Source organism: Lucilia sericata, unplaced genomic scaffold (genome assembly GCF_015586225.1).
Source record: "Lucilia sericata isolate MDLA Ls3-8-SP2 unplaced genomic scaffold, ASM1558622v1 Contig006211F_arrow, whole genome shotgun sequence".
NCBI lineage: Eukaryota > Metazoa > Arthropoda > Insecta > Diptera > Calliphoridae > Lucilia > Lucilia sericata.
In genome coordinates, this window is record NW_023997708.1 from 1 (window position 1) to 14,490 (window position 14,490).

The 14,490-nt window shown below is 32.7% G+C and overlaps 2 protein-coding genes across 2 annotated transcripts; one reads left to right on the forward strand and one right to left on the reverse strand.

Moving 5' to 3' along the window:
- Positions 1 to 3: 3 nt before the first annotated feature.
- Positions 4 to 4,406, reverse strand: LOC119615605 (arrestin domain-containing protein 3-like; the record flags this gene model as incomplete). The annotated part of the gene is made up of 3 exons (XM_037971613.1): positions 3,842 to 4,406; positions 3,407 to 3,735; positions 4 to 479 (listed from the first exon to the last, which is right to left on the reverse strand). Coding segments are annotated over exons 1-3 (917 nt in total), but the record flags the coding sequence as incomplete, so codon positions are not given.
- Positions 4,407 to 9,267: 4,861 nt separating this feature from the next.
- LOC119615608 (arrestin domain-containing protein 3-like) lies at positions 9,268 to 13,863 on the forward strand. Its single transcript, XM_037971615.1, has 4 exons — positions 9,268 to 9,523; positions 11,723 to 12,075; positions 12,953 to 13,532; positions 13,609 to 13,863. Exons 1-4 carry the CDS (start codon positions 9,412 to 9,414, stop codon positions 13,737 to 13,739), a joined length of 1,176 nt encoding a protein of 391 aa, XP_037827543.1. The 5' UTR covers positions 9,268 to 9,411; the 3' UTR covers positions 13,740 to 13,863.
- The last annotated feature ends 627 nt before the right edge of the window (positions 13,864 to 14,490 follow it).

The window sequence follows — 14,490 nt, forward strand, 5'->3', positions numbered from 1 at the left end:
GTTGCTGGTCTTTGACGAATCAAACTCTCTTGCAAAGGTATAGTACCTATAACTATAGGTATACTTATAGGAAAATCTTTGTGACCACTAACATGAGCTATAATCTTCATTAAATATTCAACACGTATGAAATTACAATTAACTTCACTTGGTGGCACTGAAGGTATAATAAATTGTCCCTTCCATAGACGACTCGACAAACGTTTACATGGTTCAATAAATGTTATGCGTAAAATAATATTTTCATCGGTGAATTCTTTTTTCTTAGGCAACAGCAAATCCGTTGATTTCGCAATGCATAGGAATTTTTGTGAAAATTCTAAAGTATAACCATCTACATCAGTTTTCGATTGATTATTTATGTGGAATGTGTATTTGACAGTTTGGCCAGGTGCGTATGCACTGAAGGGAATTTGTACGTTGTAGAATATTTTACCACTCGTATAGGGTGTATAGGAGTCATCGACGGAAATGTTTAGCTAGGGGTAGAAGAGATAATAATAATTAATATTTAAAGCAAATTTTGTTTTATAAATATAGTAAATTTTGAATAATTTATAAATATATTTTAATACTACATAGACATAATTGCCTAAACACTGATATAGTATGTTTAACTTTTGTTTTAATTTCACTTTAAAATATTAGTTTCTAATACAACCTCTTGTAAAGAAATTCTTTTACAATAACTAAGCCTTCTATGCACTTCTCACTTATAATGTACCCATCTTTCTATGCATAGTAAAGTCAACTGTGTTTGTTAGTGGTGCGGCTGTGAGGGGTCGAAGGAAAAAGACGGGGAGGAGGGGCGCACAGCGGAAGGACGGGGGGAAACGAAAAAGCGGCAAGACGGCCAAAAAAAAAAGGGCGCGGGCGGAGAGGACAGAGGGACAGAGGGGGCAAAAGAAGAGAAAGACGGGGGAAAGGGGGGCAAAAGGAAAAGGGACGCGGGGGGAAAAAAAAGCGAACGAACGAACGAACGAACGAACGAACGAACGAACGAACGAACGAAACGAACGAACGAACGAAACGAAACGAACGAACGAACGAAGAACGAACGAACGAACGAACGAACGAACGAACGAACGAACGAACGAACGAACGAACGCGAACGAACGAACGAACGAAACGAACGAAAACGAACGAACGAACGAACGAACGAACGAACGAACGAACGAACGAACGAACGAACGAACGACGAACGAACGAACGAAACGAACGAACGAACGAACGAAAACGAACGAACGAACGAACGAAACGAACGAAAACGAACGAACGAACGAACGAACGAACGAACGAACGAACGAACGAAACGAACGAACGAACGAACGAACGAACGAACGAACGAACGAACTAACGAAACGAACGAACGAACGAACGAACGAACGAACGAAAGAACGAACGAACGAACGAAACGAACGAAGAACGAACGAACGAACGAACGAAACGAACGAACGAACGAACGAACGAAAACGAACGAACGAACGAACGAACGAAGAACGAACGAACGAAAGAACGAACGAACGAACGAAACGAACGAACGAACGAACGAACGAACGAACGAACGAAAACGAACGAAAACGAACGAACGAACGAAACGAACGAACGAACGAACGAACGAACGAACGAACGAACGAACGAACGAAACGAACAACGAACGAACACGAACGAACGAACGAACGAAAACGAACGAACGAACGAACGAACGAACGAACGAACGAACGAACAACGAACGAACGAACTAACGAACGAACGAACGAACGAACGAACGAACGAACGAAACTAACGAACGAACGAACGAACGAAAACGAACGAACGAACGAACGAACGAACGAACGAACGAACGAACGAAACGAACGAACGAAAACGAACGAACGAACGAACGAAGAACGAACGAACGAACGAACGAACGAACGAACGAAAAAAAAAAGAACGAACGAAACGAACGAACGAACGAAGAACGAACGAACGACGAACGAACGAACGAACGAACGAACAGAACGAACGAACGAACGAACGAACGAACGAACGAAACGAAACGAAGAACGAACGAACGAACGAACGAACGAACACGAACGAACGAACGAACGAACGAACGAACGAACGAAACGAACGAAAGAACGAAACGAACAACGAACGAACGAAACGAACGAAACGAACGAACGAAACGAACGAACGAACGAACGAACGAACGAACGAACGAACTAACGAAACGAACGAACGAAAACGAACTAACGAACGAACTGAACGAACGAACTAACGAACTAAACTAACGAACGAACTAACAACTAACTAACGAACTAACGAACTAACTAACTAACGAACGAACGAACGAACTAACGAACGACTAACGAACTAACAACTAACGAACGAACTAACTAACTAACTAACTAACTAACTAACTAACTAACTAACTAACTAACTAACTAACTAACTAACTAAACTAACTAACTAACTAACTACTAACTAACTAACTAACTAACTAACTAACTAACTAACTAACTAAAAGAACTAAACTAACTAAATAATAACTATCTCAATAACTAACTAACTAACTAACTACTAACTAATAACTAACTAACTAACTAACACACTAACTAACTGAGCAACGGGATGCCAGTGGATAGTGATCTTCTTCGTAAAGGTAATGACTATCGGCCCTATATTCACCCTACCTCCATGTTAAAAGTCCTCTCGGTAAATACGTTTAACGCTTATGATTAGCTATAAAATTTTGACATAAACCGGTTTTGTAGCAACTAAAATCTTTCTGACAAAAAATATAACGCTTTTAAAAATTAAAAGATTTTCAAGGAAACTTAGATCAATCTGGCGAATTTTTATGAACATCGGTCTATAATTGATACCACCCATATATATAAGGTATCTTTCCAATTATGACAATGTATAATGCTCATAACTTGCTTCTAAATGTGAGTACAATAACGAAATTTGACATAAACAGGTTTTATAGGAATTATAAAATTATCGGTCCATATTGGACCCTACTTCGATATAAACATTCATAAATTTCTTTCTAGCAACGAAATTCGACATAAACTATAGTAAGTAATATCTTTCTCCAGGTTTATGAATAAAGTTATCGAATCATATAGTATAGGACCTACCAAAATTCACATGAGCACGGCTGAGCACAGAACTCTTACTTGTTTTCTTATAAACAATTTTATGAAATCACTGTAACCAAATTACTGAAGTAGTTGCGGATTTTTAACTACATTCCAACGATTACTATGGATATCTTATTTTTCTAATCCTCATTTCTTTATTATCATGCATCATACAAATTATTTTGTTTGAATTATTTATGCAAATTCAATGTCTGCTGCATTAGCACACATGCACACACACACACACACAATACTTACCATTATATTTCACTTACCTTATAATCACGATGTAAATTTAAATCAACTTTTTGCAAAACCGTTAATGGTTTTTTAAATACAAAATTATCTAGACCAAAGGGACCTTTCAATTTCAACGACAATACATAGCGTATATAACCATATTTGCATTCACAGGAAGTGGGACACAGCGGTGGCAAGGCAATATCGAATGTATAGGTGTATGTGCCCGGCTGTAGAACATTCTCAATACGCAAATTAGTACCATTGTCAATATAAGTTTCATGCGATTTATAATATGTAGTATGACGACCAGCATGCTCGCACCATTTAATTTTGGCCTCACCCAATACAAAAATACGCACATCTTGGAAATGGGATTATATAAAAGAAAATATATGTATGTATATATTAATTGTTGCTTTATGAAATTATAATTTGTGCAATTACATATTATTTTCACAGAAACTTACTTCTTACATCTTGTACAAAAGTTATATTAACAATGGCTTGACCACTTATAGATTCACCACTATAATATACAGCATTTGGTTTATTTAATATAAATTTACAAGTTGAAGGCATTTTGCAAAATAAACTTTATATTCTTTAATTATTAGTTATTCTATATTATAGTTGAGTTTATTTTTTTTTTTTTTTTTTTTTGCAAACTTTCTGTTTTCATACACAAATTTTTGTTTAGTATAGAATTTAGTTCTACAACTGAATGTTTTTCATTTACTTTCACTGGAGCTCTGCTGGTTGCATCTAGTATCCTGCAAGTTTTATTTTATACTGAATATACAATTCATAACAAGTTTTTATTTTGGCATCATGGCTAGGATATACCATGTGCTTTGCCTGCTTGATTTGTTTTTCTTCTTTCCTACCATAGCTATGACATCACTTGCCACACAGTATGTCCATTTGTTGTACTATGTCTGTTTTTGGGGGTTTTTTTAAGTGGTTTTTGGCACTCGTTGCAGTTAAAGTTCATTGGTACGTATACGTCGTTATTTTTTTAAACAAAATATATATTTCCCTTAACGCCTGCCAATTATTACAATCAAAACATTAAATTCAATTTTTTATTTGTAGGCCTTTCGAAAAAATGGCAACAGATAGTAAGGTGATAAAAGTGATGTATTTGTTGAAGGAAATTGTATATAGTAAGGGAAAAACTTTAAAAACCTAACTGCCTAGAAATATCTCAAATTTAAACTCTTTAAAAAAAAACGGTTAACATCTTTTTATACCCTACACCACTTTAGTGGGGAGGGTATATTGGGTTTGTGCTGATGTTTGTAACATACAAAAATATTCGTCCTATACCCACCTTAAAGTATACCAATCGGCTTAGAATCGTTTTCTGAGTCGATTAAGCTATGTCCGTCTGTCCGTCCGTCTGGCTGGCTGTCCTTTTAAACCTTGTGCGCAAGGTCGCAATTTTCAAGATAATTGGATGAAATTTCGCACAAGGAGCCCCCATACAACAGAACCCCCCGAAAAGGGCTTCTGAGCTCATAATTATATTAAAAATACCTGTAAAATAAATCACATTTAATATTCATAACTGGTGTAGGGTATCATATGGTCGGTCACGCCCGACTATACTTTCTTACTTGTTTTAATAAACAAATCTAGTTGCAGATTTATAGTCGGTTATGCCGAATTATGTATACACTTCTGTTTACCGTAATAAGAAGTGTATGAATATGGAGGTGCTTTACGTAGACACCTGAATCTCGAATATTTGACTATACATACCTACGTGGACAGCCTTGCAAGACTCTTATTCTCTTCCAATGTTATAAGGACGACCAACCAAAGGGTTGTCCCTAAACATAACCCTTACGCAAAGGGATATTCACACTCCCCTTTTGAGCCTATCAGAATTGATAGGGCTTTGAGTGAAACGGAACTCAGATGGTCAAATATCACCACTTGTAGAATATCGAGACTGCTCTGGCCCACTATGGCAAAGGATGGGACTAAGACTCTCCTGTCTTTAAGTAAGAACCCGATTCTCACGGGTATAATTACTGAGCACTGTAGGATTGGGTATATGTCGGAACGTATGAGCTACCCATGTTATAGCTACTGTAGATGTTGTTTGTACGAAGAAAAAGAAGAATCGGTACAACACCTTCTATGTGACTGTCTAGCCCTACAAGAACATAGACTACTCTATCTTGATACAGTTCTTTTCCATGATCTGGACAGTCTTGGTTTGGTCCATTTCGGAATATTTTGATGACATTTTGAAAACCACTAAAGTCGTTTTGTGGGCCAGGAAGAAATATGTTATTTTGAGACCCATTTCGGAAAAGATTACAGACAATTTTTTTGAACCAAGATCAAGATTTTTGAACGCCCTATGTATGAATAGGCTACAAAACCATATTATGAATCCCAGTTTAATGGGGACTAGGTAAAGTAATTCACCGTTTAACGATTTTTGTTGAAGTATCTTTAAATAGTTTTACATAGACGGACATACGGACAGAAAATTATTCTTGGCGAGGTAGGTGGAACACCAATATTTTATACCTTTAACTTTAAAGGTCCCACCCTATCTTCATATTAATCGAAAATAATAATAAAGCATCACATTAGTCGTTACTTACCTTCCCCAAACATCCACCGTCAATGCATTTAACTTATTCAACTTTTCAATTTTAGAATCAATTGCTACCCCCTCATACAAACATTTCGCTTTGTAGGTCATGTTTTATCTTCTTCAGTGAAATATATTTCATATATTTAGAAGAAATTCTCTTCCAAAAAAAAAAAACAATTTTACTTAGTAATTTTTTGTTTATAACACATGCGTGATTAAGATATAACTGTATAAATTGTTCAACTTATTTTCTTGCTCTAACTATTTCAGCTCCTATCTATGGATGTAATAGGAAATTCTAAAATAAGAAACTTGCATAAAGTATTGCAATTTCTTTCGAAATATGACTGACATTTGATGTTTTCTTTTTTTTTTTTTTTTTTTGTTCTCATCTTAAGAGCCTTAAGCAAGTTTTCATTAAGATTCTAAGAATTTCAATAGCAGCATCAAGAAGTGGATAAATAAGAAATGGACAAATGCTTAGTATTACGAATGAGGGTAAAATTTAAAACAAGGTTGAAGGTCTAGGTTATATAAAAAGTATAAATGTGTCAGTAAAAATGACATAAAGAATTTTACAACAAAATTGAATTGATTAAGGAAACGTGTTTCCGAAAGTTAGTTTTTAAGGTAAAACTTATGTATATGACATACATATACATATATGTATAGCAAATGAAAGACAGATATAACTCAAAATTTGTTTCTTGTTAACTCCACAAGCATGTGCTTCAAAACAACGACTTTATATGTCTTCCATATATTTTTATACATTTTCTAAAATTTATTTTATTTACAGTGTAAGACCAAATGCATACTCATCATACCATGAATATTTCAATAGGAAAATTTTTATTTAAAAAGATCCGACAGTATCTTTTGGTACCCACCATCCAAAAACATAGATATTTGGCCTAAAAACTATATATACTGTATCCATACTATGTATACTGGATCCATATTAGATTTGCTACGCTCTAAATATATATGTACGTCTGTTGCACGACAAGATCCAAACTTTAGGAGTTAGAAGATGACAAATTTTACATAGATAAGGTTCGTTTGTTATTATAAATGGACAATACCAGTCCACGATTTCTCATAACCCCGGAATAATGATTAAATACTTTCATATTAAATTAGTCCCCACATAACGTTTATTTCCAAAAATCTCTCCAACGTTTTTAAGTGGCTTTACACGATAAGGTCCAACAAATTATCGAAATTAAAGAAATAGAATTAAATACTTTGATATTAATTTGGTCCCCACATTAGTTAGTTAGCTAGTTAGTTAGTTAGTAGTTAGTTAGTTAGTTAGTTAGTTAGTTAGTTAGTTAGTTAGTTAGTTAGTTAGTTAGTTAGTTAGTTAGTTAGTTAGTTAGTTAGTTAATTAGTTAGTTAGTTAGTTAGTTAGTTAGTTAGTTAGTTAGTTAGTTAGTTAGTTAGTTAGTTAGTAGTTAGTTAGTTAGTTAGTTAGTTAGTTAGTTAGTTAGTTAGTAGTTAGTTAGTTAGTTAGTTAGTTAGTTAGTTAGTTAGTTAGTTAGTTAGTTAGTTAGTTAGTTAGTTAGTAGTTAGTTAGTTAGTAGTTAGTTAGTTAGTAGTTAGTTAGTTAGTTAGTAGTAGTTAGGTTAGTTAGTTAGTTAGTTAGTTAGTTAGTTAGTAGTTAGTTAGTTAGTTAGTAGTAGTTAGTTAGTTAGTTAGTAGTTAGTAGTTAGTAGTTAGTTAGTTAGTTAGTTAGTTAGTTAGTTAGTTAGTTAGTTAGTAGTTAGTTAGTTAGTTAGTTAGTTAGTTAGTTAGTTAGTTAGTTAGTTAGTTAGTTAGGTAGTTAGTTAGTTAGTTAGTTAGTAGTTAGTTAGTTAGTTAGTTAGTTAGTTAGTTAGTTAGTAGTTAGTTAGTTAGTTAGTTAGTTAGTTAGTTAGTGTTAGTTAGTTAGTTAGTTAGTTAGTTAGTTAGTTAGTTAGTTAGTTAGTTAGTTAGTAGTTAGTTAGTTAGTTAGTTAGTTAGTTAGTTAGTTAGTAGTTAGTTAGTTAGTTAGTAGGTAGTTAGTTAGTAGTTAGTTAGTTAGTTAGTTAGTTAGTTAGTTAGTTAGTAGTTAGTTAGTAGTTAGTAGTTAGTTAGTTAGTTAGTAGTTAGTTAGTTAGTAGTTAGTTAGTTAGTAGTTAGTTAGTTAGTTAGTTAGTAGTTAGTTAGTTAGTTAGTAGTTAGTTAGTTAGTAGTTATAATGTATCTTACAATGTCTCTTTCAGAAAATTAATACTTCATCAATATATTGCAATCAATTACATGACTTCTTATTCTATCGGTGTAGGGTCTCGTGCTGGTATAACTTTTTGTTTAAAAATATATTTGATGATTCAAATTCTTATCCAGTAAAAATTAAAAAAAAATCATATCAAATACTTAAAAAACTTGAGGCAAAAATTTGATAAAAAATAAATCTGTGGTCTAAAGCGACAAGAGCCTAAATCTATAATCATACTTTCGAGGGAAATCACTTGAAAAAAATAACCGTTTCCGAAATGTGGGTTTTTAGTCATCTCTATATTCTGATTTTGCTGAAATAAATGCAAATTCGCTTTCAGTAAGTTATTTATATGAATTTTTTGCAATATATTGAATTAAATTCTTTGTAAAAGTATTAAACATTCCAAAAGCTTTAATATTTCTGGTTTTTTGAATTTCTCAATTTAGTTACATTGCATTATATGAAAAGCTCAGAAGTTTTAACAAGTTCTATGTTGTGTTACTAGTTTTAAGGGGATTCCCACAGAATAAAACCCAAACAAAGTCAATAAAAAAAGCACTTTCACAGCAAACTCTTTACAGACTACAAAATATAAACAACAGCAAAACAGAAAAGCTCTCACCCAACACAGACTAATGATGTCATTACCAACGAATATGCTCTTTATATTGAAATGGAACTCTTAAAATGAATGCATTACACACCACAAAATCTTTATAAGACACAATTAGATTTTTGTAACAAATAAAATTTATTAAGGTTTTAGAATTATGTCGTTTATTTCCAAGATATAAGAGTCTGTAAGATAGTTTGAAAGTATCAGAAGAAATACATTTAGGTCACCTTTAGACTTGTAGTGCGCTTCTGTTACAGTGTCCCTAGCGGTTAACCAACTAAACTACCGGAGGCTTTAATTTTTGTAAAAACATTTTAATCCTATAATTATTTCGTGAACTGTAGATGCCTTGTTTGTTTTTATGATAACATTATACACACACTTATTGTTGGAAGAAAATTATTAATTTGTCGAACCCCACAGTCAGTTTACTCAGGAGTCTTGAATAATTAATTACAAATACTCGGTTAATAAAATATAATGTTTTAGTTTAAAGTTTTTAATTGTTTATTAAAATATTACTATTATTCAATATAAATATAAACAAACAATTTTTAAAAATATGCCTTCGACTTGCAGATTTGATTTGAACAAACCAAGTGCTATTTATTTTAGTGGAGAAATAATAGCGGGTACTATTACTCTAAGCACCACAAGTGACAAAAATGTAAGAGGTGAGTAATACAAAAGCGATTTTTTTTAAGAAATTCAATGTCAATATGTATTTCATTATAAATTTATGTACATTTAATTTGTATGTCTAAAAGAACAATTTTTTTTTAGAAAAACAATGTAGGTACTTTAAGAGTTTTTATGTGTCACAGAAAGAAAAAATAACGCAAAAGCGGGCGAAATAAAGACTAGCTTATTCAATTGGGCATAGCAACCGTCAGTAAAACCTTAGTTTGATTAAAGAAGTAACAGTGATAAATTACATATATACCGTTCACCAGAAACAGAGTTTCATTCGTATGAAACTTGTTTTTGTGGAATTTCGCGGTTATATTGGTCAGCAAAGAGCGTTAACATACTTTTTGAAGGGGATCTTATATGGGCGTAGTATTAATTATGGTCCGTTTCTCATAGAACTTAGTAAAGAGATTTCTGTTGACATAAAATTCACCGACCATATGATACCCAAAAAGGGATTTTCTAAATGAGGGGTTATATGGGGGCAGGAGGTTAATTTGGTCCTATCCTTATAAACTTTGATAGAGGGATTTACGTCTATTTATGCAGAATATCATCATGATATTTGTGTCTATAAGTGAATTTTGACCATCAAGTCATTTTCTGTAGGCGACTTTGATAGGTTCAAATGAGGAAATCAGTAGTATCATTAAGACTTATATAAAACTAAGTTTTGGCGATTTTTTAAGTGATACAAGAACATTTAACATATTTATTAGCTCAATAGCCCTATTCGGGGGTTAAGAGGTTATGGGGCTATACGAAATAATGGTCCTTAGGTCAAAAGAAGAGTATGTGTCAAATTTCATCAAATTATCTTGAATGGACACACAGGCGAATGGACAAAGCTAAATAGACTCAGAAGTGAATAATCAACTCCGGAAGTGATTCTGAGCCGATTGGTATACTTTAAGGTGGTTGTAGGACCAATGTTTTTATGCGCTACAGACATCAGAACAGACGTATAATACACTCCCCACTATAGTGGTGCAGGGTATAACTATACTGACATTTTTAAGTCAGTTATATCATTAGAGTAATTTTCTGAAGAGGACCTTACATGGGCGGTAGGATCCATTATGTACCGATCGTCATAAAATTTTGTAGAGAGATTTCCGTTAATATGTAACTCGTTTATGTTAAATTATACCATCGTTTGTGCAGCCAGTTATGAGCCTTAAAGTCATTTCCGAAAGGGGATTTCATACGCTAGGTAGGGTAAAGGGACCGATCCTCATAAAACTTGAAAGAGAGGTTTTGAGTCATACCTATATTGTTTATCTTGAGTTTTATGAAAAATTGGTAATGTTATCTTCATGCCCGTAATTAGCGATAAAGTAATTTTCTGATGGAGTTGAGAAGGTTCTATTAAAGACCGATCTTCATAAATCTTTGTAGACAGATTTAGGTACTTATAAAACTTGTTTAAGTCGAATTTCTATATGTATATCATTTTTAAAAGTTAGTCTTAAGAATTTCAGCCCTCTAAATTTTTTCATTCGGTCCCACCCTATTGAAGAAGAAAATGGCCAAATCGTGTTAGAATCTATTGAGTACCTCGAATATACATTAATATATAAGTTTGTGGGTCTTACAATAATATTTCAATTTATTACAAACGAAATGACAGAATTAATACACCACCCATCAGGGTATAAAAATATTTGGAAAAATTTTCAGCTTTTTAAAGTTTCCCGTTGGGAACGTATTGTCATTTCAGCGGATAGTCGGACGGACGTGGCTAGAATGTTTAAGAATATAATGAGGACCCAAAATGTATTTTTAATTTTATCAAATGTAATTTATTGAAATTTCGAAACTTATGAGTCAACCCCTAAAATATTTCTAATTGTACATTTTAACCCTATAAGTTTATATTGAAATCAGAAGTCTGAATTTTTTGATGAATTGTATGACTCATACTTGTATCGGATAATTATTATCTTTTAAGAACATGTATGAATGAGTAATTACAAAATTATAAATACTTGCGTAACTTAAAGCTATAATTCATTAAAAATCATTATTAGTTTATTGATACTTAATATATTGCATAGAGAAATACAAACAAGTTAAGCAAGATCTGAGTGAAATTCATCACCGACTTCAAAATAAACAAATCATACCAGTCAGAGTAGATTATACTAATGAAAAATATTTCTTTCCTTTTATTTCACTTTTAGATGTCAGCATTATATTTCTAGGCGAAGGAAAAGTCAAATGGGAAGAATCTGACTCTACAACAAACAGCGATGGAAGCAGTTCGACTAATACCACCTACTATAAATCACATGAAGTGTATGTCAATAATAGTACAATGGTACATGGTGATGGAGTTCTACCAGCTGGTACACATACCTATACATTTAATATACCGCTACCCTGGGAATGTCCCACATCCTGTGAGGGCAAATATGGTCATATACGTTATGAAATATCATTAAAAATTAATCGATATTATCGTTTCGATAATATCTATAAAAGGCCGGTGACTATAATAAAAACTATTGATTTAAATTTAAATCCAGCCTATAAGGTAATATCAATTCTCCCCTTAATACAGTGATGCCAGGAGATTTTTTTCAGAAATCCCTACGCTTATGAGAAAAAATCCCTTTTTTCCCTACACCCACTTTTTATTTTCCCTACATTTTTCCCTACACTACTTTTTTCCAAGTTTATCTTAAAAAAATACAAAAATAACATAAAAAAAACTAAAATATTAGCTCCGTTTTATAATATACATATATATGTATTTTTTTAATTTTAGGAATAAAATTTCTAGAATTTAAATTTTAAAATTTTTTTCTTTCAATTTTACATCATACAAATCTTCCAACCCTGACTCTTCAGTTAAGATTAAAAAACCAAGACAATTGAAAGATTTATGGCAGTATCACGATTCGATGTTAAAAATTTATTTTATGTGCCCCCAACAAAATAATTTTCATAAAATAATTATTTTAAATAAGGTTTACTTTTGCGTTTACTTTTTGCGGTTTACTTTTATAAATTTTCAGAACATTAAATCTATATGAAAGATTTTAGTATGTCGCATGTTTTGTAGACCTCAGTTCAAGAAACCCGAATTTTGGATTATGCCAGTCTTGTAGAGATATGTAGGTACATATATTGTAGAAATTACAAGCGGAATTTTTACTAACGATACACTTAAAACTGATTTCATTTTTAATTTTAAAGTTTAATACATGAAAGGGTATATTTTTAGCTGTTAAAAACTATGAAATTGAAAAATCCCTACAATTTGACAATAGTAAGAAATCTTTCCCTTTTTCCCTACACGTGAAAATTTTGAAAAAAATCCCTACAAAAAGGGAAAAATCCCTACACTTGGCATCACTGCCTTAATATGAAACAGCAACATGAAATAATTTTATTTTCTTCTATTCTAGATACCATTGGTTTTGGAGACTATTAGTAAATTATGTTGTTGGCCCTGTACAAAAGGTAAAATATTTTGTACTCTACAAATACCATATGGTGCCTATGCTCCTGGACAAACTATTAAATATGCTCTACACATAATGAACCAATCGATGAGTGACACCCAGGGTTATTCTATAGAATTTACTAAGAAAATGATTTTTACCGCAAAGTCTCCCCGCCGTAAGGAACGTACTTCCAAAAATACTTTAGTTTCGAGAACATTTAGTGAACAGTGCTTGCGCTTAACTAATCGTATTATAGAGGGTGAGATGTACATACCATCCACACCGCCGACCACTCCAAGATCTAGTATTATATGTGTGGAATATAAATTAAAGGTTACATTGTATTTACCCGGCTGCAGTTCGAATGCAGTCATGGAAATGCCCATAGTTATAGGTACTATACCATTGCGTGAAAGTTTACCAGCTAATGAGACTGTAATGAACGTTCGTGTGGAACCAGTTATTCCTACTGCTCCCGAACTAGCGGGAGCTGAAATAAATAGTATTGATGACGATTTGCCACCAAGTTATAATGATATAAGTAAGTTTCATAGATAAAATGTCTTATTATCTAGTATCGAAGAACTTGATTTATTCCAATTTGTTTTTATATTTAGAACCACCCTCATTTGAAGAGGCTACCCGCAGTAATTCTCCTTTTATTGATACTGATGTGGACGCCAGAAATCGTATAGTGGGTTTTAGACCACTATATCCCATGTATAATGTGCCTTATAATGAAAAATAAATGCCTTTTTTACTTAAGACAAATACTTACGTTAATACAAATATAATATATTTTGATATTTTTGATACGCTATTTTTTTAGTTATGCCAAATTTTTATATTTTAAGATATATATTAAAATTATACTCAGATTTTAACTGATATAAAAATATATAAAAGATAATTTGCTTTTCTCTTAAACTTTATTTAAACTTACTTATGATTACCGATTGATTGTAGACCAGTCCGTGGTCTGAAGCGTTGGTCAACAATAAACAGGTTTATTTTCGACCAGTCTATAGAATAGCCTTTATATCATTCTATAGTCTTGACATAGACCAGTCTATAGTCTTGATTATAGTCTAGTCTATAGTCTTCACTATAGTCCAGTCTATAGTTTTGAGTATAGATTAATCTAAAGTCTTGAGAATGGATCTGTCTATAGTCTTGAGTATGGACCAGTATATAGTGTTGAGTATAGACCAGTCTATTATCTTGACTATAGAAAAGTCTATAGTCTTAACTATAGACCAGTCTATTGTCTTGACTATCGACCAGTCTATAGTCTTGACTGTAGGCCAGTTTATAGTCTTGACTATAGACCAGTATATAGTCTTGATTATAGACCAGTCTATAGTCTTGATTATAGACCAGTCTATAGTCTTGATTATAGTCTAGTCTATAGTCTTGACTATAGTCCAGTCTATAGTTTTGAGTATAGACCAGTCTATAGTATTGAGTACAGATTAGTCTAACGTCTTGAGTGTAGATCT